At 35.9% G+C, this 24,715-nt stretch overlaps 1 protein-coding gene across 2 annotated transcripts in view; it reads right to left on the minus strand.

The window, feature by feature from the left end:
• The window catches only part of garz (Sec7 domain-containing protein garz), an 84,308-nt gene that overhangs the window by 7,761 nt on the left and 51,832 nt on the right, over positions 1–24,715 (minus strand). For both annotated transcript variants that reach the window (XM_071599106.1, XM_071599105.1), the window contains exons 24-30: positions 21,427–21,629; positions 20,271–20,453; positions 15,603–15,800; positions 11,501–11,614; positions 7,625–7,790; positions 6,519–6,654; positions 3,480–3,558 (exon numbers count right to left, since the gene is read on the minus strand). In XM_071599106.1, coding sequence (XP_071455207.1) covers positions 3,480–3,558; positions 6,519–6,654; positions 7,625–7,790; positions 11,501–11,614; positions 15,603–15,800; positions 20,271–20,453; positions 21,427–21,629 — 1,079 coding nt within the window. The remainder of the gene's footprint in view (positions 1–3,479; positions 3,559–6,518; positions 6,655–7,624; positions 7,791–11,500; positions 11,615–15,602; positions 15,801–20,270; positions 20,454–21,426; positions 21,630–24,715) is intronic.

Raw genomic sequence — 24,715 nt, forward strand, 5'->3', positions numbered from 1 at the left:
AGCACCAAAGTTCGGTGGAATGTGAAAGTTTTGCTTGAACGTGTTTCGGCTTGTCTTCGATTTTTGCCTTGCTTTCTTGCTTCGACCTTTGCCAATTTTCTTCGATTGCAGGGGCATGGTGCATCATTAGTTCTTGCCACAGGGTAGAACAGTAAATAAGGAATATTATCTGCAAGTTATGTGCAATTTTCACGAAGCAATCTGCCACAAACGCTCAGAATTATGTTAGAACAAAAATTGGCTTTTACACCATGACAACTCTCACACATCATTATTTGTGCACGAATGTTTGGCCAAAAACAACACACCAATGATGCCGCAGCCACCGTATTCCCCAGACTCCCAGGGACTTTTTCTAGTTCCCGCAACTGAAGAGGCCCATGAAAGGATGACGCCACGGTACGATTGACGAGATAAAAACCTGCATCGAAGGAGGAGCTGAACAAGATCACAAAAAATGATTTTTTGAAATGCTTCCAGGATTGGAAAAAACGTTGGCCTATGTGTATAACAATTTTTCAAAAAACAATATAGTCGTGATACTTTTTGAACAGACCTCTTCGGTCAAAGTTATTCACACACACCTCCAGCTTATAAAATGTAGGCTGATTTTAGAGAGCATTTTGGAACAAAAATAGTGAGTCCTATGGGCTGGGAAATATGGTATTTAAATATCTCTAGTATAAGTCAAAGCTCTTATTCTTAGGACAATATTGTCAATATCTGCTAATATTGGAAATCGCTAATAATGACCGTGAATCTCCTTTAAGGGGCATGAAATAGGGCCATATACAGGTTTATCTTACTATGAGTTAATTGTACTATTATCTTAAATTACCACTCCACATGACCCAATATTTTTAATCACACTGAAGCATATTTAGTTTGATATCTAGCATTATTTTGATAATTTACAAAGATGAAATTTTTAGCTAATTGAGGCAATTTATAATGTTAAACAGCATTCACATTTAAACAGGGAACTTACACTAACAATTTGTGAATCAGTGGAAATGTAATTTATAAGGTGCAGTTTCATAAGAGAGAAACCATTTAAGTGTTCTACTATCAAAATTCTGCCATTTATGTAAAGACACCACAGCGAAGTGGCATGCACATTTTACCTTCATCTGCAATAATTACCAAAAGGGCATTTAATTGTGTATGCTCATGACACTCATACCAAAAACTTCCTACAGTAAATTTCACTGCATGTTATCATGATTTTCACTTGGTCCCTTTAATTTTATTTAAAATCACTGCAAATTAAGTCTAAAGACTGCAAATCAGAGAAAATGGTTGCCTTTAATGCAAATTTTGATATATCATAATAATAACAGAAACTCAGAGTTGCATAAAAAGTTAGAATGATAATAACCTCATGAGATCTTAAGAAAGAAGATTGTCATTCAGGATTGCATTTAAATGAAGTCAATAAGACTAGAACATGAAAATAAGGAAACTGAAAGGCATTTTGGCCCACTTTTGACTGAGAAGATGACACAAGAATAGAGGAAGCAGACGGTGGATTTAGTAAGTGAAGATGTGTTACAAAACTTTGCCTTCATGAACTTCTAATTGGCCAAAGCAGGAAGAAGATGTTAAGAAGTGTATAATATATCACATAATGACTGCTACCTCTTCTTCAATAAAAATAATTTCAATTGAAGCAAGAAAATAAGCATTAGGTATGCCTATTGCCAATTTTTCTGGGAAAATATCATGGTGTGAGAGATTCACAAAGAGAAATAGTCTGTAAACAGACCAACAGTACCAAAACATGCATACCAGACCAACAATAGTAAAAACAACTGCCACTTGAATATGAAAGAAAGGTTTTATGTACCAATTCATGATGTCACACCCAACAGGAAGGATGAAATGGCCAACAATTTCTAGTATTTGTGATTGCATTAAACCTGTAAAAGTCCTGGCAGAAAGTAAAAAGTGAAACTATCATAATGTCTTTTTAAGAATGTGAAATTAACAACGCCCTAGATCAAATTGACAAACTCAGGGAAAATAACTGCAGAAATGATTTAGCAGGAGGGATGATGAATGTCTTGGATTCTATTTTCTTCAAATTGAGTATTAAAATTGATTTACTTTGATCTTGTTCTGTCTGATTCAATTATTTTTCACAAAATCTAACCTGAAAAATCACAGTGCATCTTATATGCCAGTATGTCTTATGGGTTGGGAAACAAGGTATTTAACTCATTGTGGCCATGCACAAAAAAATGTAGCCATTGCTAACTAAGTAGAACAGTTTGGAAATACCCAATTTTTAAAGAAAATAGCTAAATACAATGTATTTCAGAATTAAATCTTACTTTAAAAATTAGTGCAATTTTTCATTCATGAATGAATGCCTTGCAGTTTTTGAGTGACAGTTTACTGTGCCTCATTTCCACGGAATTAGATTCCACATGAGTTTATGATGATATTTTCAAATATTTTTGAACATTTCCACACACTGTTCACATTTTTTACTTTAGAACGAGCATTTTGCAGAGTGAAAAAATTACTCAATTGACAAATAACTCAATACAATTTTAAGAATGCAATATTTGATAAAAAATAAAGTACTAGATGAGTAGATAAACCTGGGAATTCCACTGATATGTGAATGTAATGATTGTTTTCCCTCCCTCTTAAACTTAGTGACACTAGTTACAAGAGTTCTTTTAGCATTCCCAAGTGTTATATAGGCATCACCAAAATGAAGTGAAAATGAATTTTTTAAATCAACTCTTAAGTAAATATATATGAACCTACCATATTAATCAACCCATAAGTTGGTTTTGATAGGTGAGGGTACAGTTCATTTAATTCTAAGATGTGTGAAGTTCCCACCCCAAGTTTGGGAGGTCAGTTCCTTTCTTATTGACCCCTGCAGTTTCCCCAGAAGAAGATCTCTTACTAGAAAAATCACCCAGCATGGGCAAAGCTGAGGGTGCCTAGAGGCATCATCCAGAATTAAACCTTAGCCCTCCACTCAACAGCCTTGCCCCATATCCAACAATTACCACACCCCTCTATTTGTATGTACTAACTACATTTGTTTTTTTTTAGTTATTTCAATTTTACACATTATGCCCTACAGGTATTTCTGACGGAATGAAACTACAGGTATTAAAACTCTTTATGGAGTATAAAACAATAAGAATTAGCAAAACAATGAATACAAGAGTTAGCTACATAATGACAACAGCAAAGGACAAGGTGTTAAGCTTTTCACAAATCACAGCTAACGGCTTATACAGATATAACATGTAGTTTAGTTTAATAAGCATAAAGGCAGGTAGAGAAGAATGTTAATTCAGGTGCACTGACATGGAATGACTACAGTATGAATTATCATAGGAAAAAAGTGTTGATGGGGTTAACTAACATGGAATGCATTACAGCACTAGAAGCAAGACAAATACAATAATGTCAAAGTGTGGAGTCCACATGCATGCTTTATGATACCTCACCTGTCCTGATGGGGTAAAAACGGGCACATGGGGGAACTGGGGGCTCTCTGGACTCTCCATTGGCTTCGTAGCTGGCTGACTGTAGCAAGTAAACATGTGAGAAATCAATCAAACACTGTACTTCATTACTGAATACCCATTTCATCCTGCATGATACATGATAAACCAAAGAGATATCTTTCTTTTTGCTCTTGAGATGTATCTCATGACCCTTTGAGCCCTAATAAGACACTCCCAACTTGTCATCAGATGCTCTCAAGCCAGAAGGCCTGAGTTAAAAAGGACACCATACCTGATTTGGAACTTAAACTTTAACCTTCAGGTTATTAGACAATTGCACTACCCACCAGAACATGATTAGCATATGGACTTTTTTTTCCTGAAAAAAAGTTAAGAAGGTGGCTAGAATTTTTATTTAAAAAATACATTTGTTTTCCAGGTTTTCTGAAAGAAAAAAAGATGTTTTCACGGTGGCTACAAAAATGCGACTTTAGATTTTCTTGAGTATCTCCTTCTACAATTCCATCCTGATCTAATACTTCATGGTAATTTATTTGATGTTCATACCACCTCCAAAAGCAGATTAACAACTTTTAATACAAATATTTACTGAATCATAATAATAACAATGGACATGAATACCAATAAAATGGCTTATTGCCTCATATACACTACATATGACTCATATAAAACACCAATTAAATGACTGAGTACTGCAAATCCACAGTTACAACAAGTTAACCACAGTGACGTCTGTCTTGGCAGCTTATACAGACTTGTTTAAACTCTGCCACCCAATATTTTACTACGGTAAACAAAGAAGCAGACTCCCACAAAGTAGAATCTACCTTTACTTTGATAATGGTTGGACTGAGGCCTTTCAAATGAGTGCCGTATCATATAACAACAACCAAATTTTGCAATATTTAAAAATTCACAGAGAGTATACTGATGATGATTGCCAAACAAATACTAAACTTCAAGCTTTATAATGCTGGCACTTTGTACCACAGTCATTCTTTTCAAACAAAACCTGCCAACTATATATCAGGTCGGGTACTTCTGGGTAGTAGTAGCAGTTTTAGGGGAGACGACCGACAGCTAAGGTTATTTGCACCATTAGGGAAGGATGGGAAAGGAAGAGTGGAAAGAAACCCAGCATTGGCATTAGCCAACTCTTGTCGAAAGGTGCCAAGGGATCTGCAGTTTAACGCTCCATCTGACTGACGTCGTACTCACTCAAAGTGCTCTCCATAAAGCACCTCAAGTACGGATCGGGATACACTGAGAACAATCTGCTGCCTCAGGGATTTGAACCCGCGCCCTCACGGTAGGTAGCCTGTACTTTAGCCACTGCACCATCCCAATCCCTTGCCATCACTTTATTTCATTTTCATAGTTTATTGAAGCAACAAAATTTTGTTTATTTAGAAAAATGGAAAAAAATTAGGTGAGTAAAATTTCCATACAAAAGGCTTAGCACCGAAAGACATCAAAGCTGATTTGGATGAAGTTCAAAGACATCTGCTCCAAATTTAGCTTTAGCTAGCAACTTTATCAACTGTTTACAATTGGGTAAATGACTTTAAATGTGGCCATACATAAATAATCCAGGGTTAATGACTTCCTCCGAAATGATTGACAGAAGCCACAATATGGTTTTGAGTATTTGATGAATCAAAGTTCATGAAATTGTTTAAAACACAGGTATAACATGAAGGGCATACAATGCTTTCAATTTTGCACGAAAGATTGGGTGTGAAAAAATTACAGCAAGATGGGTGTCATGTTTGCTCTCAGTGACGAATGAATAGGGCAATCATATGGTCAATTCGGAAGCTGGTCTGGTGCTTTTCCATTGCAATCCTGATGAGTTTCTATTTGCATTGATGCATAACTGTGGAAGAAACACGGATATTCTACCATACTCTAAGAGACAAAGGGACAGTCAAAACATTGGCTTTCAAAAGGCAAAGACTGTCAAGTTAACATGGTTTTTTTGGAATTCACACAGAATTATCTTCATTCTCAACTTGCAAAAAGGACAGTATTATGCATTGTTATTGCACCAGTTAAGCCAAGAAATTAAGAAAATTATTAATCATTGGTCAAAAAAAATTCTCTTCAGTCAAGACAATGCAAAGGTGCATACTTGCACAGTTTTGAAGGCCAAATTTATCGAAGAAAGTTTTAATCATTATAATATCCAACGTACTCACCCCATGTTTGCAAAAATTTTAGCAAGCTTTGATACTTGCCAGTGAAAATACATACTATTTTTGTGAGTCATAATATGAGACCAATCTAGTGCGACAAAATTTTTTAACTTTCCCAAATCAATTATGAATATAAAGGAAAACAAAGTAACTGTAACTGAAAAGAAATACTATGGCACATGCACTTAAGTGATAGCATAAATCTCATCACTCATAAAATTTGTAGGGAGTGCGGAATATTGTCTTTGGTGTATTTAATCAGGCCCCCAACATGACAGTATTATATTACTACAAAAAGACAATATAACAAGCTTGATGATACTTTGCACTACCCAGATGTAACACTGGAAGGCAGCTTGCATGGCCCATCACATATAAACAATGTTGCCCAGAAGGGTCAAAATCCAATCAGGATGTTGTTTTCCAATAGCCTGAGCAATGCTAACTTTTCCATCCAAGGGGCTGAGTACCATACCAAAACTGAGAATACAAAATGACTTATTCCTACAGGAAAAATGCAAATAATTTGCACTTGCCACTATGGGAACATGCTATGTTTACAACACAGCAAAAACATATTAATTTTTTTAAGGATTGACTGGTAACATATGACCTTTTTTCTTCACCTAATAACCTCAGATTTTTAAAATGAGACAGCTATTCATGATATCGTTTTCTAAAATGTATAATTTTCAATAGCCTTCAATTATTCTTAAAACCTCTTCCCTATATTTAAATATGCTTTTCTAAAGCAGATCAGGAGAGTGCATGACATATTTCTGAGGTAATATGACTGAGTAAAAAATTCTTAGGAAATTCTTACCCGTGAAGACATGTCATCTGCTGAGGAGATGATGGTTGAGTATTCTGACCACCATGACCAGCATTGCTTTCGCTTGGATCACCTTCAAATGGGAGGGGCACTGGGTCTGAATCAGATGGTTTTCCTTGCTGTTCAACTAGATTGGATAAAGTGGAATTTTCAGAATTTACACTACATTGCAACTATAGCATAAAAGCACATTTAATGAAATCTCAACAGTAATTTCTAAGTCTTTATGATATTATACACAGCTTAAAGAAAAATTTTTGCTCAACCTGGACACAAAAAGACCACTTAATACATGATTAATTAGGCAGATAGGAAGAGGATAACTTATAACTGTTTAAACAATCAAATCCTAATCTCTGGGACACCGAAAATATGAATGATGAAGGTCCCAAGGTACAGCTGAAGGTATGAAATAATTATATTCACTTAAAGAGTTTTGTATCCTGTTTTTGAAGGACTTTTCAATATAATCCCATTCATGGATAAAAAACTATTTTGCATGTTTTAACCCTAGAATTAAGCAGTTTTCTTTCGAAGTATTTTAGAATGTAAGGACATCCGCAGAGTTCTAGCAGGAGGAGGCATGGGAGAAATAAGAAAACTTCACCCCCAAGAAATCAATTGAAAAGAAGTTAACAATCAAATGTATACACCTACAGAACCCCTAAAACCTCCTTCTCCCTCAGTTAGGAGCCTCCTTGACTCATCCAACCATTCACGGCTGTAAGTCTGACACAAAAATGATGGTTCCAAAACTTTTTTTAAGGAAAATGCCTCAGAATGCCACAAGTTGCATTAATTTTGGCCAGCACTGAACATGTTGCTGAATATAAACTAGCTCTATTCCATTAAGGGGTACATAAGAAGTTTCAATGGCAAAAAATGTAAAATTCACTTCCACATCCTACAACTTCCAAAAAATAGACTGAGATAAAAAGACCTTGTGGGGAAAAACTATAAATTGAAAGAATACAGTGACTATGTATAAAATGTACAATATGTTGATTTACAGTCACTTATTTCAATGTTTTGTACAAAGGAACAGCAGATTAAGAATTTATTATTACACCATATAAGATAACAAAATGAGAACACACCTGAAGGATGAGACTTGAAGAGTTCTTCTTTTAGAGAAGGCAGGAAAGTGTTTATACGATCCCAAGTAACTGTCCACAGAGGTGAATATCCATCTGGTGTACTAAAAACCTTTGCTGAGTCCATCACCAAGAGCATGTTTTTAAGAGACTCGGGAATGGCTTCATACTGAGGAAAAACATAGTATATCAGCTAAAAGCACTTTTTGTTACTTTAGTCTTGACACACATGTATTTACCATACTACCAATTTATTGGTTGTTACATAATAATATTAAAATCACCATGTTGGATTTACGAACCGAAAAGAACTAACTACTATTTTGTTTATCCATTAATTAAAATAAAACAACCTGCTACCTCAGGAACCACCCTGGGATGAAAAGATTAATTCTTCCATGTATAATTATGTACATGTTTATGGAAAAATGTTTACTGCTAATATGAATTTTTCATCATCAGAAATTTCTTGTTCTTTCAAATGTATACTAGTGACAGTTTGCTGTAAACTCTGATACACAAAGGTGATTTCATGAAGAATTCAACTAAAATTGAAAAAGTATAATTTGTTCTAGGTACATTTACATGGGCTTTTCTAGTAGAGCCCAAAATATTATCACTACACAAATGAAAGGAGAGGAAAGTCGGAGACTGTCTAACAGGGTAAGGTAGAATGGTGGATTTTGAAGAGTTGAATGGGCAACCATGGTAACTTTGAAGGTATACACTAAACAATTCTTCAGGCCTATCCTTGGGAATTTTTGTGAGGAAGGAATATCAAAATTACAGACAAATTGCTCTGGTGCTAGGGTATATTTAGGGCATTGCCAGAGTTTTTCACCAGAACATTCATCTGTTGTTTTATTTTGTTGATAATTGACGATAATTTAACAAATAATTATAAAATACAGAATTTATTTCGGTATGAATTAAATTTACGATATGACTTGTCATCTGATTTTCCAAATAAATTAAACTCTTGGTAATGAAAGGCTGTTAAAGCACCAAAAATTTTGAATATTATACCAGGGTGGTCTGAAAAGTTTCCGAACTCAGAAAATTTCAGAAAAAATGTCTTGCATCTTTGTTTGGTCGGAAACTTTTCAGACCACCCTCGTACATACACAACACCCTAACATTCAGAAGAAATCAAGTCTAAAAAATTTGTAACAATTATTATTTAAGTCTAGGACATATAATCAGCATTGCATAAATGCCATTTAATCCTTAGATATGGTACGATAAGCTAAAATTTAAAGGCAAACAAACAATTAATAAGCACTTACTGCAGAGCCTAGTGGCTCAGGGAGACTTACATTATGCAAAATGACTGTATTTCCTTAGTGTCAAAGATTTTAAAATTCTATTATGTATTGATGAATAGAAATGACTAGTATTACTATTATTAAAACCATAATTATGAGGTTCATTATGAAATTAAAGGATATTTTTTCTGTACACTGTATTAGTTGAGATATTTAAACAAAATATTTTTTACCACTAATAAATGAGTCTTAAGCTAATTTTCTACACAATCACCATGCAAATTTAAACACTTATCGTAGTGCTGTACAAGTTTTTGTATATCTACTTCATACTCAATTCCCACCAAGGTTTTGAACCAGTTGGTAACAGCTACTTTCAGTTTGTCATTATTTTTAAAGCAATTTCTGCCTACAAACTCTTTCAGTTTTGGAAAAAGGTATAATCACTAGATGCCAAGTCTGGACTGTAAGATGGATGCTTAGAAATCACCAAATTTAACTGCTGAAGTAAGTCTTGTGTCAATGTGTAGGCATGTAGACATGCGTTGTCATGAATAAGCACAATGCCAGTTGACAGTAGGCCACATTGTTTCTCTTTATAGCACAGTGGAGCCAGTGAAGCATCACAATGCAGTTTGCTGAAATACCTCTTGGTATGATGTTGATCAGTAGGGCAATGCCCTTCAGATCCTGTAATGCTGTGGTCATTATCAATTTTGGTAAATTTTGAGCATCCACTTTACAGCCCAGTCTTGGCACCTAGTGTTTTCCACCTTTTATCCAAAACTGAAATTTTTGGTAGAGCATGCTTTGAAAACAATGACAAACTGAAAGAGGCTGTCACAAACTCATTCAAAAACTTGGCATGAAAAGAGTATGAAGCAGGTATACCAAGACTTGTATAATGTCATGATAAGTGTATGAAATTTAATGGTAATTATGTAGAAAGTAGTTTGAGACTCATTCAAGCAGTAAAAAAAATTTTCTTTCAAAATCTCTTCTAATAAAGTGTACAGAAAAAAACCTTTACTTTCCAAATGACCCTTTTACTACGCACCATATTAAAGATTTCTTATAAGTACAACAAAAATAAATATTTTTTTTCTATTTCAACTCAAGGTTCATTTAAAATTCATTTTCTCAATACTGGTAGGCAGCAAATCTATCATGACTGAAGTCTGTGGGAAAATATCTAGTTATAGAGGAATTAATAGCCTGTTTCACACAACCATTAGCTAACGTAATGACAAAATTACACCATAATTAGGTATCCTGAACATTTTTAACCTCACCATGATAATGGCAGCACTCGGCAATAATAGTTAGGGAATTTGTTTGCACATGGATTGAAAGGAACTCATGGAAATTTCAGCCATTCTGGACACAAAGTTGTTGTATGACAATTATTTGAGTCAATTGTTAGGGTTTTTGTAAAAATGGAATAAATTCAGGATTGAGTTGTGATTGAACATTTGTTTTGGAAAGGTAATACACCTACACAAATCAAGGACGAGTTGCAAGCTGTGTACAGGAACTCTGCTACAGCATCATTTATGACCATGCAATTTTGGGCAGCTGAATTTAACCGTGGCGGTAACATAAGGAATCTTCAGCATAACATCGAAAAGTTCACTAATTGGTGCTGGATAACCATCGAATTAAGGTTAGAGATATAACAGAGGGTAATGGCATATCAAAAGAAATTGTTTGTCATATTCATGGAAGATTAGGACATGCATAAGCTATCTGCGCGATGGGTGCTACATTTGCTTACTTAGGAGCAAAAACCCTTTCGAATAAACATTTTCAGGGCCCTGTTGGAGCAATTTAAGCCAAACAAGTCAAGATTTTTTGCATTGATTCATAACTAAAGATTTAACTTAGATCTACTACTAAACTTCAGAGATGTAAGAACAGTCAAAACAGTGGGCTGGAATGGGTGAACTGGCTACGAAAATGCTAAGACGGTTCCATTAGCTGGGAAGGTGATGGCGATAGTTTTTTGTGATAGTCACGGAATTGTGTCCAACAGTTATATTCAATAAGGTAAAAAAATAATAGCAGGAGTATTACACTTCATTGTTTGACAAAGTGAAGGCAGAAATTGCAAAGAAACAAAGAGCCACATTTGAAGAAGAGTGCTTTTCCATCAGGGTGACGATGCACCTGCTCACACTTCGGCAGTTCGCATGGTTAAAATTAATGAGTAGCACTTCAAATTAGTTGAATACTCACCATATTTACCAGATCTGGTCGCCAGTGACTTTTTGCTGTTTCCTAACCTCTAAGTTTCGCTTGAAGGACAGAGTTTTCCATTGAACAAGGAGGTTATTGCATATGTAAATGTCTGTAATACTATTTGGAAGGGTTAAAAAAGATAAGCGTTTTAATGGAAAGAGTTAAAGGAAATTATGTTGAAAAATAAAAATAAATTTGAAGAAAAATGTCTTGCTTATTTGTATGGTCGGAAACTTCTCAGACTACCCACATATATATAATCACAAGATTTGCATACATTAGGATTTTCATCGTAGTTGTTAAAAATGATACTAAAATATATTCCTAACATTTCATAACTTTCAAAAATGATACATTAATCATAATGTGCACTTACCAATAGATCACTCTTTTCAGCATGCATATATTTGTCCATAAAGTCCAAGATAGTGAGCCAAAGTGCCGTGAATGTTGGCAAGGATAAAAGAGGTGACAGATGATGCAGGAAGACCTGAAGTAGAGAAAACTAGAATATCATATATGATTTAAGTAGTTAAAGTCCCGTTAATTAATCTTTTTGTACATAGGTCTATTGGAGCTTTTAGCTATTTGAGTAACTTTTGTTCAGCAGCTCGTGCTTAAATGACATAAAAATAGTGACAATAATATAAATATGGAGATTGCAAAGGGAAACACTCCAGGAAAATTTCTTGAAATTAAACCTTTCACTACACGCTTTCCTGGATGATGAACTGGCTTCCCTATGACTACCATTCTCTGAGGGAATAGTTTTGGTAACCAATGAATGACATGATGTGGCTGATGTGGTACATCCCTCTGAATTTTATCAATTCTCTACTGCCATTTGTCAGAGGCATTAATTCATGAATATGAGGTTTTTTACCATATTCAGTAGCTTTGATGATCTTTTTTTGTCATTACTCTAAGTGACACCCTTCTCCCATTGTGTGGTCATTGCCAAAAAATAACTCATATGGGAAGGTAAGCTGATGTAGACTGTAGGTCTGCTTCTGTTGTTGCATTGAAATAACATGACAACAATGAACTTGGAATACTCCCATACACTGAAACTGCCTTGTATTTGCTCCGTATTTTCCCTATAAATTTAGCTAAAAAGTCATTTCAATGCAACAATTAGCGGATGACTCCGTTAAAAGTTACTGTTGCAGCATCTCCCATATCCCGCAGTTTCTTTGGAATCTACAAAGTCGTATTTGTGCATGAAATGAGAAATTATACTCTCAAGGAATGCACTTTATAAATATTATTTAGAAGAGTTCCTGTAAGGGTTCTAAATTGAAAGCAACTAGGAGTTTTTGGACCCAAAATGAAGTGTGAATGAATTATCAAAACAGCACTCAACATCATAGCTAGAGCGGCAGGAGACCTATTGAGACCCTTGACACTGCAGGAACTACAAGTAATGACATCTGGACTGATTAAATAATTGGAAAACTCATGTAATACCATTACGTGGCCTGCATTATGGTGATAAATGCAAGGTTATTTAAGATGGACAGCTAACTCTTGAATATAAGAACACAAGCATAACTTTGAGGAATTAGAATACCAGAGTGTTTCCTGGTTTAGTGGACGTTCAAAAATTAAGCTATTTTTCTGGCAAAAATCCGCTTTTCTAATGGGATAAGTCTGGAATACAAGTGGTTATTATGATATGAATAACACTGACAGGGCTGGGAAAGACACACTGACTCATTCGGTCATAGTTGGCTATGAAAAAGATTCAACTTTATTTGCAGAAAACTATAGAATTTAATTCTAACTAATCAATACAGAATTGCCATTGAAAGACAATGATATCAAAAGAAAAATAGGAAAATAGGTATTTTGCTAGAGGTATCTACTTACTATCTTAGAACACAAGGCCTAGCTTTTAATATAATGACTAGTCTTAAAATAGAAGAAACTTTATTAAGTACTTAAATAACATAGCTATGTGTGGCATTTCATTAGAAGAGCACTTTCAAACATATACAGCATTTCTTGAACTATCTGATGATGCACACCAGACCTTATAGCAAATTCAAAACTAGCGAAAATAAGAAATTTCGGAAGTTCATTTCATAATAATAATAACTGATTTAGCTATAAATTTAAGCAAGAACACTCAGCTGTCCGCAGTTCTTGGATATATTACTGATGTTTGAGAAGTTGAAGACAGATTTGTGCACTTCCAAGTTGTCAGCTGAATCCAGGGAACTATTTCTCATGCTCACTCAAACAATGGCAAAAAATCTAAAAGGTCTCCCAACAGGTTTTATAACTAAAAAGGAGCCCCAACATACAAAGTCAGAAAAAACATTTATTTAATGAAACCATGAAGGTTACAAGAAGTCAGAACATCTTTTATTGGTACAGCAATATATCAAAACTGAATTTTTTGAACCTTTTAGATCAAATTCCCCTTAAAAAAGTTGAATCATTTTCCCTGAGTGGGCACTTTCATGCTTACAGCAAAGCTATGAGGGCTTCCTTTAGACGTAATGCATTCATGAAGCAAGCTTTTAGCTAACTCTGATTCTGACATGAAGTATTTGTTTGAAGTCAAACAGTTCTCTCTCCCTCTGAAGTTAAGTGGGGTTTTACTCTAAACACATCAAGGTTCACAATTACTTCACACTACTTATGTCTCAAGATCCCCTGCTAAGTATTTTCTCTCTTGTCCAAAGAAAATAAAACAAAATCTTTGCCAATACCCAGAGCTAAGAAAAGCTACTTGGAAGTATGAAAAATTGACAGCTTGAGATGATTCTGTACTGATATTTCACATTGATATCATAAAGTTTTGCCAAAAATGTGTGGCGAATTGAGTTGTCTTATGTGAAGGAACAGCAGATGTTAGAGGTTTTTCTAATGTTATGAAATAATTCATTTATTATAATTTATGTTAAGCACAGATATATAAGAAAAAAGTTAATTGTCATTCACTCTAACTGCTACCATAAGATTGCTAGTTAACTGATTTCACCAAAACTGTTTCGTGAGGATTCTTCAAACTAAAACGGGGGATTTTGGTCTGAGGCTGGAGCACATCCCTTGGACTACATGTCAGGATATGCTGAAGGTGACAATACACTTGGTATGTATTTCATTATGGAGAACTCAATCTTTAGCTGCGGCATTAACAAATTTTGATGGATTAAAGGGAACAAAAATTGCCATTGCATTTTGGAAAAAAGTAATTTTTGTAGATTTAAAGCCAAAGTATTTCGGGTAACCTAAAATACATTATCAACTGCATAGTTACATGGGTACCATGAGAAATAGTGGTACTTACAAGCATAAAAGTATGCTTTATGTGAATTTAACTTTCCTTACACTGATTGTAATTACACAAACCTGTGGGAGTGATCAAGAGAAATCTCCAGAGTGATTAATTTTTGCCAGAAGCAATTCAAAATCAGAGCAGCTCATTTCTAAAAAGTATGGTGGATGCTCTACAGTTTCCTACAGACACCTTAATTTTCATTTGGCAGCATCATACAATTCCTTCAAAACCATAACTTATGGCACCCTTGCATGAATAAAATATAAAACGCCATTGCCTTGTGTCATCCTTTCTTTTCATATCACTGCAATTCCACATCAGCAAATGCTACACTAGGGATTGGTTCTGTAAGGCAATCAAATGGGTCATGATTGCCCAGCTCTTTCAAAAGCAGCATTGTTACTGCCTTTCAATCATAGTTATGATTAACAGTGTTGGTGAAATTGTAGGAAAACATATTTCTATATTTATATTATAAAGAATTCAAACAGTTGAGCATTGAAATTTACCATTCAATCATTAGTACACATTTGTTTAATTAATAAACCAAATTTTCATGGGAAATGGGTAATGGATAGAATAATATAAACAATATATCTCAAAATAAAGTTAACAGAAACTACCTTTACATGGGATGAAGAATAATACTAATCTTTACTATTTATGATACAATGGCCCTGCGGTGAGCTGAAGGAATTTTTCCTGTGGGTTGAATTTAAGCCAGTAGGTGAATTTTTTTCCATTATGAATAAAACACATTGGAGTAAGATGAGTACTACAAGGCTAGCAGAAAAACTTACATTGGTACGGTGCTCAACCTTGTGAAATTGCATCTTGAGGATTTAGAAAATTATGTATATTTCACCAAACCTCTTTGCAGTATGACTGGTTAAATTACATATGCTACATCTTCAGGCACAAACCCAAAGATGTCACATTGTGAAACTGGTCGTACTGCCATGAAGTTTGGCAAAATTTACAACTTTTCCAATTCCTTCAGAAAAAATTTCATAAGATCTATACATCATTTGACAGTTTCTTTAGCTATCAGTCAGATACCACCAGGTAATCCTCCATTCCTCTGTATGATTCACATTTGTATTCATCCAGTTAGGTCGACATAAATTAAATAAAAGTAAACAAATCATTACTTGAAAGTAAGAGGCAAAATACAGTTATGAAACTTTACCTTTGATAAAACTGTTGCAGCTCTCATCCTTGTTTCCTCTATGCCCGTGGGAGCTTGCTGTGGAACTGGTTCAAGCAATTTGGTAAGTAGAGGGAAGAGGACCTGATTGAAACATGATTCCCACTCCTGTGCTGTTAAGGTCTGAAGATCATGAAATAAAAGCCCTCTTTGCAGGTAGGTTATGGCACTCATCCTTACCTAAAATAAATACAGAAATGAAATTTTACATTTTATAAATATGTATTTGATCTGGAACAATTATTAGCCCAGAATCTAGCAAGAATGTTTCAGGAATTATAAAACCATACCATACGATTTTTGTTGTTTACATATATATTATTTTTTTAAACAATGAATGCAGTTTCAATAACTACTCTCAACACATTTGGTTAAAAAAGTAAAGAAGTGTTTGCAAAGCGAGAATTGACAACAGTTACCTTCAATTATGATGTAAAGAAAATACAACTAAAAACTTTGTATGGAGCAAAGCTTTACATATTAGTTCAGAAACTTAGTAATTGAAGCTTGAGGATAAGTGTAGATTGGAGGCTTTCAAGGTATCGTAGGTGTAGGGAAGAATGGAAAAAATAAAATGGACAGAAAGGAAAAAAATGATGAAGTTCTAGGCACAGTGGGGGAAGAGAGATGGCTGTTAGGAGAAATTCAAAGATGGCAAGACAAATGTCTGCAAGAGATAATGAGAACCAGTGCGACACTGAAGATGGTAACAGAGGGGAGGAATGCTGGAAAGGCCAGGAAGAGGGAGACTTTTTGGATGTAATTAAGAGAGGTAAAAAGTGGAAGTATGAAGAGCTAAAGGGAGCCATTGCCATACGTAGTTTGGGGTCTAAGTATATTTTGTGTCATGTGGGTAATGGGGGTACAGCAGTAGCCCAAGGGACAACCAAATCCTACCTTAAGCCAATAGACTAAAACTAAAATTATAACAATTCTAACATTTTGTTTCAATTCAATAGAAAAATTTATGTATTGCTTTACAATTGGTATGATACTCTGATCGATTTGGTGTGTTATAAACAGCTGCACCTTAAAGTCATGTTAACTTAAACAAAACACAGTGGAACCTTGCTTAATGAACACCTTGCATAGCAAGCAATTCACACTACACACAAATTTTTTTGCAAAAATGACTTTTAACTGGTCGCTTTTTGCATAAAAAGGTGATGAGAAAAAGGGAATTTCTGGAATGATTGCTAGCCTGGTACTTCAGTTTATTCTAGCACTCAATCTGCTAGCATCTTATATGCCGCTAATGATCACAAATTTTTCCAAACTTGTGTTCAAAAATATTGTGATTTTTGGTGTAGAGCTTAATAATATTTTGCATATAGTTTTAAAAATTTCCCTGAAGAAAAAGCAATCAGAAAACAGCCATAAGATAAGAGAATAAAAATAACCACAGAAATTGCATCAGCGATTTGCACTATCCTCAAGAACAAGGACAAAATTATGGAGATATTTGCTATATAAAGGGAGTGACGAGAATAGCTACACAGCAGCTATATATTCTCAATAATGCTGAAAGGTTGCATATCATATGGATAAACAACAAGCGATTGCAATGTGACACTATTAAAGAATATCATTTGTGAGAAGGCGAAAGTGATTTTCGCCGACCTCGTTAAGATGATGCCAGGATCATCAATGGGCGAAAAAGCATTTCAGGGAAGCCGTTGGTGCTTCGAGAAGTTTAAGAGAAGAACTGGTATCCACAGCACTGTGACGCATGGTGAAGCAGCAAGTTCTGAGCCAAAGGCAGCAGAGAACTTCATCGGTGACTTCAAAAAGCTCGATGATTCCAAGGGTTACCTGCCACTGCAGATTTTTAATTATGACAAGATGGGTCTGGAAGAAGATGCCAAAGCGGACCTATATTTGTACACGTAACAGCAGAGGAGAATGCATTGCCCGGCCACAACCTAATTAAAGATTATCTCACAGTTATTTTGTGTCAATGCAAACGGCAATTTGAAAATTGATTCCCAGCTTATTTATCATTCAGAAACTTCTCAAACCATCAAGAGGTCCTAAGTCCAGAAGATCAGGCTATATATGATTTCGAGGTCATGGGAAACTTGCAGCATACCATGCATACGAAGCATAACCCTAATAATACAGTGGCTATGCATGCTACAAATTTATTTAAGAATTATACTATGTTACATTTTTACAAAATTTTGAATCATCGGCAAAAACAAATAGCTATTGACAGCTTTCAGGTAAAAAAGAATTATGAAGACATCCTAAATAACAAACTAATTATTTTGAATATTTTTTGTTTTTATAAATAATAAACAACTACGCATTCCAGTAGTAGTTTTGAGGGGAGGCGACCGACAGCTAAGGTCATTTGCGCCATAGGGGATGGATAGGAAAGGATGAAGGGTGGAGAGAAACCCGGCGTCGGCATTAGCCTACTCTTTACGAAAGGCGCCAAGGGGTCCACAGTTTAACGTCCCATCCGACGGACGGCGTACTCACTCAAAGTGCCCTCCACAAAGCACCTCAAGTAGGGATCGAGATACCTCTGAAAAATATTCAACACCGCCGGGATTTGAACCCGCGCCCTCAGGGTGGGAAGCCAGTACGTTAGCCCCCGCACCATCTCGATCCCCACGCATTCCAGGTTGGTATCTTCCGTGATAGAAGAAAATATTACGATCCTTCATGGTCCCAAACGATGCTGTTATAATTTTGTTTGAGTAAACTTTATACATAATTTATTTTTTGGCATTATTGTATTTTATCTTAATTTACATGGTAAAAATTGTTTCAGTAAATGAGTGTTCCACTACTAGGGTTTACCAGGATTTCTCAGTACAATTTCTTATAATTTTGATGCATGAAACAAAATTATGTTAATAACATAATTAACAAAATAAAGACAAACAACAATAATAAAAAAACTATGAGGTTAGAATTAATCTAACATAAATTTATTCTCATGTATTAGTAGTAGCTTCAGGGGAGGCAACTGACATCTGAGATCATTTGCACCATTAGTGATGAATGGAAAAGGAAGAAGGCTGAAGAGAAACCCAGCATCAGCATTAACCTACTTTTCAACCAAAGATATCATTGGATCCACAGTTTTAACCTCCCATCCAAAGGATGTTAAATTCACTTTAAGTGCTCTCAACAAATCACCTCAAGCATGGATCAAAAAAACCATACAGCATACCACTAAAAAAGATGTTTCTCCAGGATTCAAACTTGGGCCCTCTTGGTGGGAAGCCAGTATGTTAGCCACCCCACCATTCTGATTCCCAATTTGTTCACATGGAGGCAATTCTTCAATAATACATTTAACCTCTCACTTCATCAGGGTGTGACAGTTTTCGGGGACGCAACATTCTCTTATGAAAGTCTATATTTGAGCAGCATCTGGTTGAATATTTCATAGATTACCAGCAAACATTAATAATTTCAAGTTATCTTTGCATATATCTGCAGATGGTAAAAACTAAAGTTTGGCATGGTAATTAATTCTAATTATTTTAATAAAGGTTTGCAGTACACTCTGCTCAGCTTTTTTGGATTGCAAATACTTCACCTAAAAAATTAATTAACTAATGTGAAATTGGAAGATACCTTTAAATAAATTATTCTATATATTGCCTAATTTTTTCACGAGGGGGAGGGAGTTGATGACAGGGATATTGAATAAGGATGTTATGATAATACTAGGGAAACTTTGAAAGGGAGAGTAGCTTTGCATGGCGCAGAAACATGGCCTTTGTAGCAAGATGATTGGCATTGATTGGAGGGTTTTGAAAATTGGGTGAGAAGAAGGATAGAAAAAATGAAATGGACAGAAAGGAAAGCAAAGGAAAAAGTATCATGCATGGGGCATGATGGGAGAGAAGAGTAGATAATTTGGTGAAATCCAAAGGGTCGATGAAAGATCGATGCATAGCATTTTTAAGCAATCAGATGTTGAAGACTTAGTTGGCCTACATTGGACAAATGATGATGGGATAGGAAAGGGAAAGGCTTGTTGCATAGAATAAAGGGTGGAAGTAAGTGGAATTGAAGAGGGGTCTATTGTAGTGTGGGTTGTCAGGTTTTGTTTTTCAGTCTGTGTCCATCCAAAATCTACCATAATCTGTTGACTACTCAAGTATAATTTTGCCTTAATAAGTTATCATGACCAATAAATTGAGTATCCAATGAATCCAAATCCTTAATATACCTTATTCTATGGAGAGCAGTTTAATTTTGCAAGTACACGAGACAATTAGCTAGAGGAGTACCTTGTCTGATCTAACAGATTACCTAACAATTTTACGCTGGCAACATGTTGATACAAAACATATGAAACACAGCAATTAAACCAAAGGTCGGTTTGTTAGGTGATGGTAGAGTTCAACCATTACTAAGCCTAATGCAGTGTTAAATTTACATATCAGGATGGAGAGGCCAGTTCCTTTCCCTGTTCCGGCTATGGTTTCCCAGGAAGATCTGGTACCTGAAAAACCACACAGCTTGGGTGGAGCTGAAGGTACCCATAGAGGGATGCCTGGGAATCCTACCCGGACCCTCCAGTCAGTAGTCCAATGCTCTACCCTGGAGTACCGCGTCCCCATAAAAAACATATACAAAGTAATAATTTTAAATATACTATGAATCTATCCATGTGAAACTCACTTGTCTTCGGCTATCACAACAAAGCCTGGCAATGCCTTGCAGCAAAGGACACCAGCCTGTTGACCATAAGGAAGGCATAAAAGGTTGTACTTGATCAGAGTTGGGATCAGCCTTCTGCTCCTCGGACCACCATCGGAAAATATGTGCTGTCCTAGTATGCAAAGTATGCATGAGGTCCAATAGCTGTCATAATAAAGTTAGAGTGTAAGATTAAAATAAAAGTAAATAATGGAATATTTTAAATGTTTAGGAGCATGATACCAAGTGAGACCTAACACTAGCTATAAAGAAACAGCAATTTTGAGCTTCATGAATACAAATATATTTTTTCTAGGAGTTTTAATAGAGCCTACAATTCTTTGGTTATAAAACCAAATCTTTTCTGAGGTAATTTGACCATACTAAAGCAACAGAGGACAGTCAAATTGACTTCTTTGCAAATATCACTACTTGCTGCATTTTTGTTTTTACATGCGCACTTATGTGAATTTGGTTTCTGCACTACGGATGAAAAGTATACATATGGATCAAATGATATAAATTAAAGTTAGGCTTATTTAAAATGCAATGTCTAGTTAAAACCTTCTCTTTGTCGATGAAAATCAATAAGCTAAAGAAAAATAAAGATGACACAAGGGTAAAATTTTAATTAACTTAAATGTATTCAATTTGAGCATTAGAAAAAAGTGTTATTGTCCCAACACTATTTTTTCTCAATATTGCTGAAATTGTGTTAAAAAACCTGAATACTCTTTGTATTTCATAACTGGTAGGTCAATGGATCTGTTTAAACATGATGGCCAACTTCAGTTCAAATTATTTATTCATAAAAAATGTTATACTTAGGGATAGCTATACTATTATAACCAATGCACTGACTTCCTTAAAGTTATTAACACATTGATAAAGTAAATTATGAGTGATCTCACAGGGAAAATTGGTACTGCATCAATCATTTAGTCTATCCTTCATTATGACCTGAGAAAATTTTGTTCCTCGACATTCATTAATAAGAGGGTTCACCAGGTAATGCTTGGCAAAACCCACACTGATTAAGACTGATTATATTCAAAATTTACTAGTGCCAGAGGAATTTCATGAAAAAATTAAATTTACAAACATAATGGAGGGCATTTATTGTCATATAAACAATTACCTGAATGGAAACTTGGTGGTAGCTTCCTGGGAGCTCTTCAGAATCACTTTCATCAGCATCATAGGACATGGCACTGCTACTACTGTAAAGGCTACTACGACTTCTTGATTCTGGTGCATCATCGCGTTTCTTGTTTTGGGTCTTTTTACGAGACTTAGATGGATTCTTTTGAGAACTTACCCTCCTCACACTTTTCTTCTCATCTACAAAATGTAAAAATAAGTTGAAAATAAATCAAAATTTAAGTTAATTTTGCTGTTCACCTTGAGGCCCAAGGCTGAGAAAGGGCCCTCAATCCAACTGGGAACAGAATGTATATTGAGATTAGATAAGGTGAGATACATGGGGATTTACCTCAACGAAAGTCTTCATAGGACACACCACATATCATATGCCATCAAGAAAGTAAAAGCTGCCTTAAAAGCCCTATGGCCTATCCTACAGACTTCAGTTTCCTTATCACTCAGCACAGGACACCTCATCTTCTCCTCCATGCTGCCATCGCTCCTAACCTATGTTGCACCCGCCTGGACTTAAACAGCTCCATCAAATCTTAAACGGCTTCAATCGTCAAAAAACCAGTTACTAAGAAGAATATTTGGTGCTCCGTGGTTCATCAGAAATTACTTAAATATTACTACCCTGATGGAAACAATTAAAGACATGGGTAATGTAACAGAAACCTCTCTACCCACAACACTGAATCCCCTGCTTGAAAACCTTAAGAGTTTTAATGCCAATGAACTCACCACACACCAAAAACCAAAAGCGGCATACTACAACTCGCACATTCCTAACACAACATCACACAAAAATCAAAAATGTTACAGCTCAATCAAAAACATAACAGAATCCTGACACACCAGAGAAAAATGGTAAACAGCCAGTGGCTGGAAGCAGTTAAAATCAAGTTAGAAGGTTTAGATATTCGTTCCAGTTCCTTTTTTTTAAATCAGGAATTTTATAGTTGTCATGAATATAGTTTTATTTTATGATGTCATATCTTCACAGGCAATCTACATGTAGAATTCCAAATTGTTACAAGAAGTTTCTTCCAACTATAGTGAGTGTACATTTTCATCTAGTCTAAGACATTTTCTCTAGGTTTCAAGTTTATTTTTTATCATTTAATATTTTCGAAACAGAGGATTCCCATCCTAATATACCATATCTTAAAATACTCTTAGAGAGATAGTCTGGTTTTTTTTTCTGCCCGATGGCACCATGAATTTTTAACAAAAGCTATTCATGCTTGCATCACATTTATCTAAGGTTGGCAGCATGGGAGCAAATGTGAGTGTACATGGTATTCCTGGAATATAATGAGATACCCATGCCGAAAACAACATAGGAAGCGTTACTGAATATCTGATCCATTGCAAACCTGTTGTGTTTTTCCGATTTTGCATACCCTAAAGAAAGGTCACTAAATTAATATCTCATTGACACAGAGTACTTGGTGGCTGCTGTCTCCGTGTTCTTCGCATCTGTATTAGAGGCATCTGGGTGGATGGTGGCAATGTTGGCTACAGAGGTAAGGTCAGTTTAGGGAAGCTTACATTCCCTGCATGGTGTTCACCACTGCAGTCAGTGCAACGCAGGACTGTCACCCTGCCATCTGAAGCTCTGTGGGAACATTGACCCACACCTGGAATTGGTTCTGTACTGCTCTGCAGAGTGCCCAAACTGCCAGCACCATGAGCACCTATGAAGTTGACCAGCACTTTGTTTTGGGACCATGCTTTGTAGGATGGGGTGGTATGGCTGGCACCTATGCTGGCAACCATGTGATGAAAGTCCATTCTGGATTACCGACACGGCCAAATCGATCAATTCAGTAATGCAGGGTAGGGTGGTGGTGGGTTGTTTGCTCTTCCATTACCTAATCTGCCAGGTCTTGGTCAGATACACCCCAGCATCTTAAAGGGCTCATTGATGCCCTCAGTCCGGGTATCTAGGTCTACACCACATACAACATGGAGAAGCCAGGTTTCCTATCTATGTAGTGCGGTGGGTTGGGTCTCTGGGCTCCATGAAAGGTAACCACACAGAATTTTCCTTTGGGTAGATTTAAAGTTCTTATGTTCTGCCTCGTGAGTAGGCAGATATACCGTCCAGGAGGCCTGACCCTAAGTGACCCGAATAGACTATTATATTGGCCGTGACAAATGGGGGTTAACTTGTCTGTAAATTAGTATAGAAAACTACTGCTATTGTTTCTCTGCAGGGATGATATCCAGACAAGAAACATTGGGAAGGGGGCCGGAGCAGAGGTAGGGGGCGAGGCATCAGCTTGAATGTGTAAAAAGGAGAAACTGAGAAGTGATGGAGGGCAGCTGCCCATGTGATGGGAGGGGAGGCTTCCGACTTCCTCCAAGCACTGTTCTTGTGGAACAGAGTTGGTGGATAGGTGTGGTTGTAGATGTATACCCATGCATGGGTGCACATTGCAGACAATGGAAATTGTGGGTGCATTTATAAAGGATAAGTTATGTAAAAGATATAAATTTTTCCAGGGTAAGTTGATGTAGTATTGAAACGACAATGTTTACAAGGAATGGGGACTTTATTCTCCAACAAAATATTTTTAGAGGATGACTTCCTTACGGAAAAAAGAGTATATAAATTGGTATCACTGCGGGTGAGGGGATTGAAAAATTCTTCTGTAGAATTTTCTCTTGTCGTAATAGGCTGCCAAAAGGAGGTGAGACTAACCCGATAACAAAACAAAGTTAAGCACTCAAACCTATTTGCCTTTGCTGTCTAGCAAGGGGAAGGGTTGGGAGAGCATTTTTCGGCATTGTGGGAATAATGCGCAAGGTTTTGGGAGAGGAGGTGGGATGAAAATTTCAGAAGATTGGGGTAATTTGTGACTGATTATGACACCTGTTTCATTCAAAGAATCAAGGACATAGATAAGCGATTGTAAAATCATTTTCAGTTTGAGTTAAGGGTCAAAGGGTGAGAGGGATGAACAATGGAGACACTATAGCATTTTTCAAAGGGAATGCTATGTTTGGTGGTATGCTTTGGGATTGGAAACATCCTAATCAGAACAAAATTCCTGACTAGTATCCTCCAGAACCTATTCTTCCTGCTTCTCTCCTTTAATCTTCATGAGGCTAATTATTTCAGTGTTTTCTGCAACTCTGCTGCTGCTTTCTTCAAGATTTCTGACCAATAAATAATCAGCAGCTGTAGCTGCAGGTATTGCAGAAGCCATTCTCGATCCCCCTTCCTAGACTCAAGCAAATTCATTCTCTAGATCTTGTACCCTAGCCTTACTTTG

This window comes from Hetaerina americana, unplaced genomic scaffold (assembly GCF_022747635.1).
Source record: "Hetaerina americana unplaced genomic scaffold, ioHetAmer1.1.p SCAF_105, whole genome shotgun sequence".
Classification (NCBI taxonomy): Eukaryota; Metazoa; Arthropoda; class Insecta; order Odonata; family Calopterygidae; genus Hetaerina; species Hetaerina americana.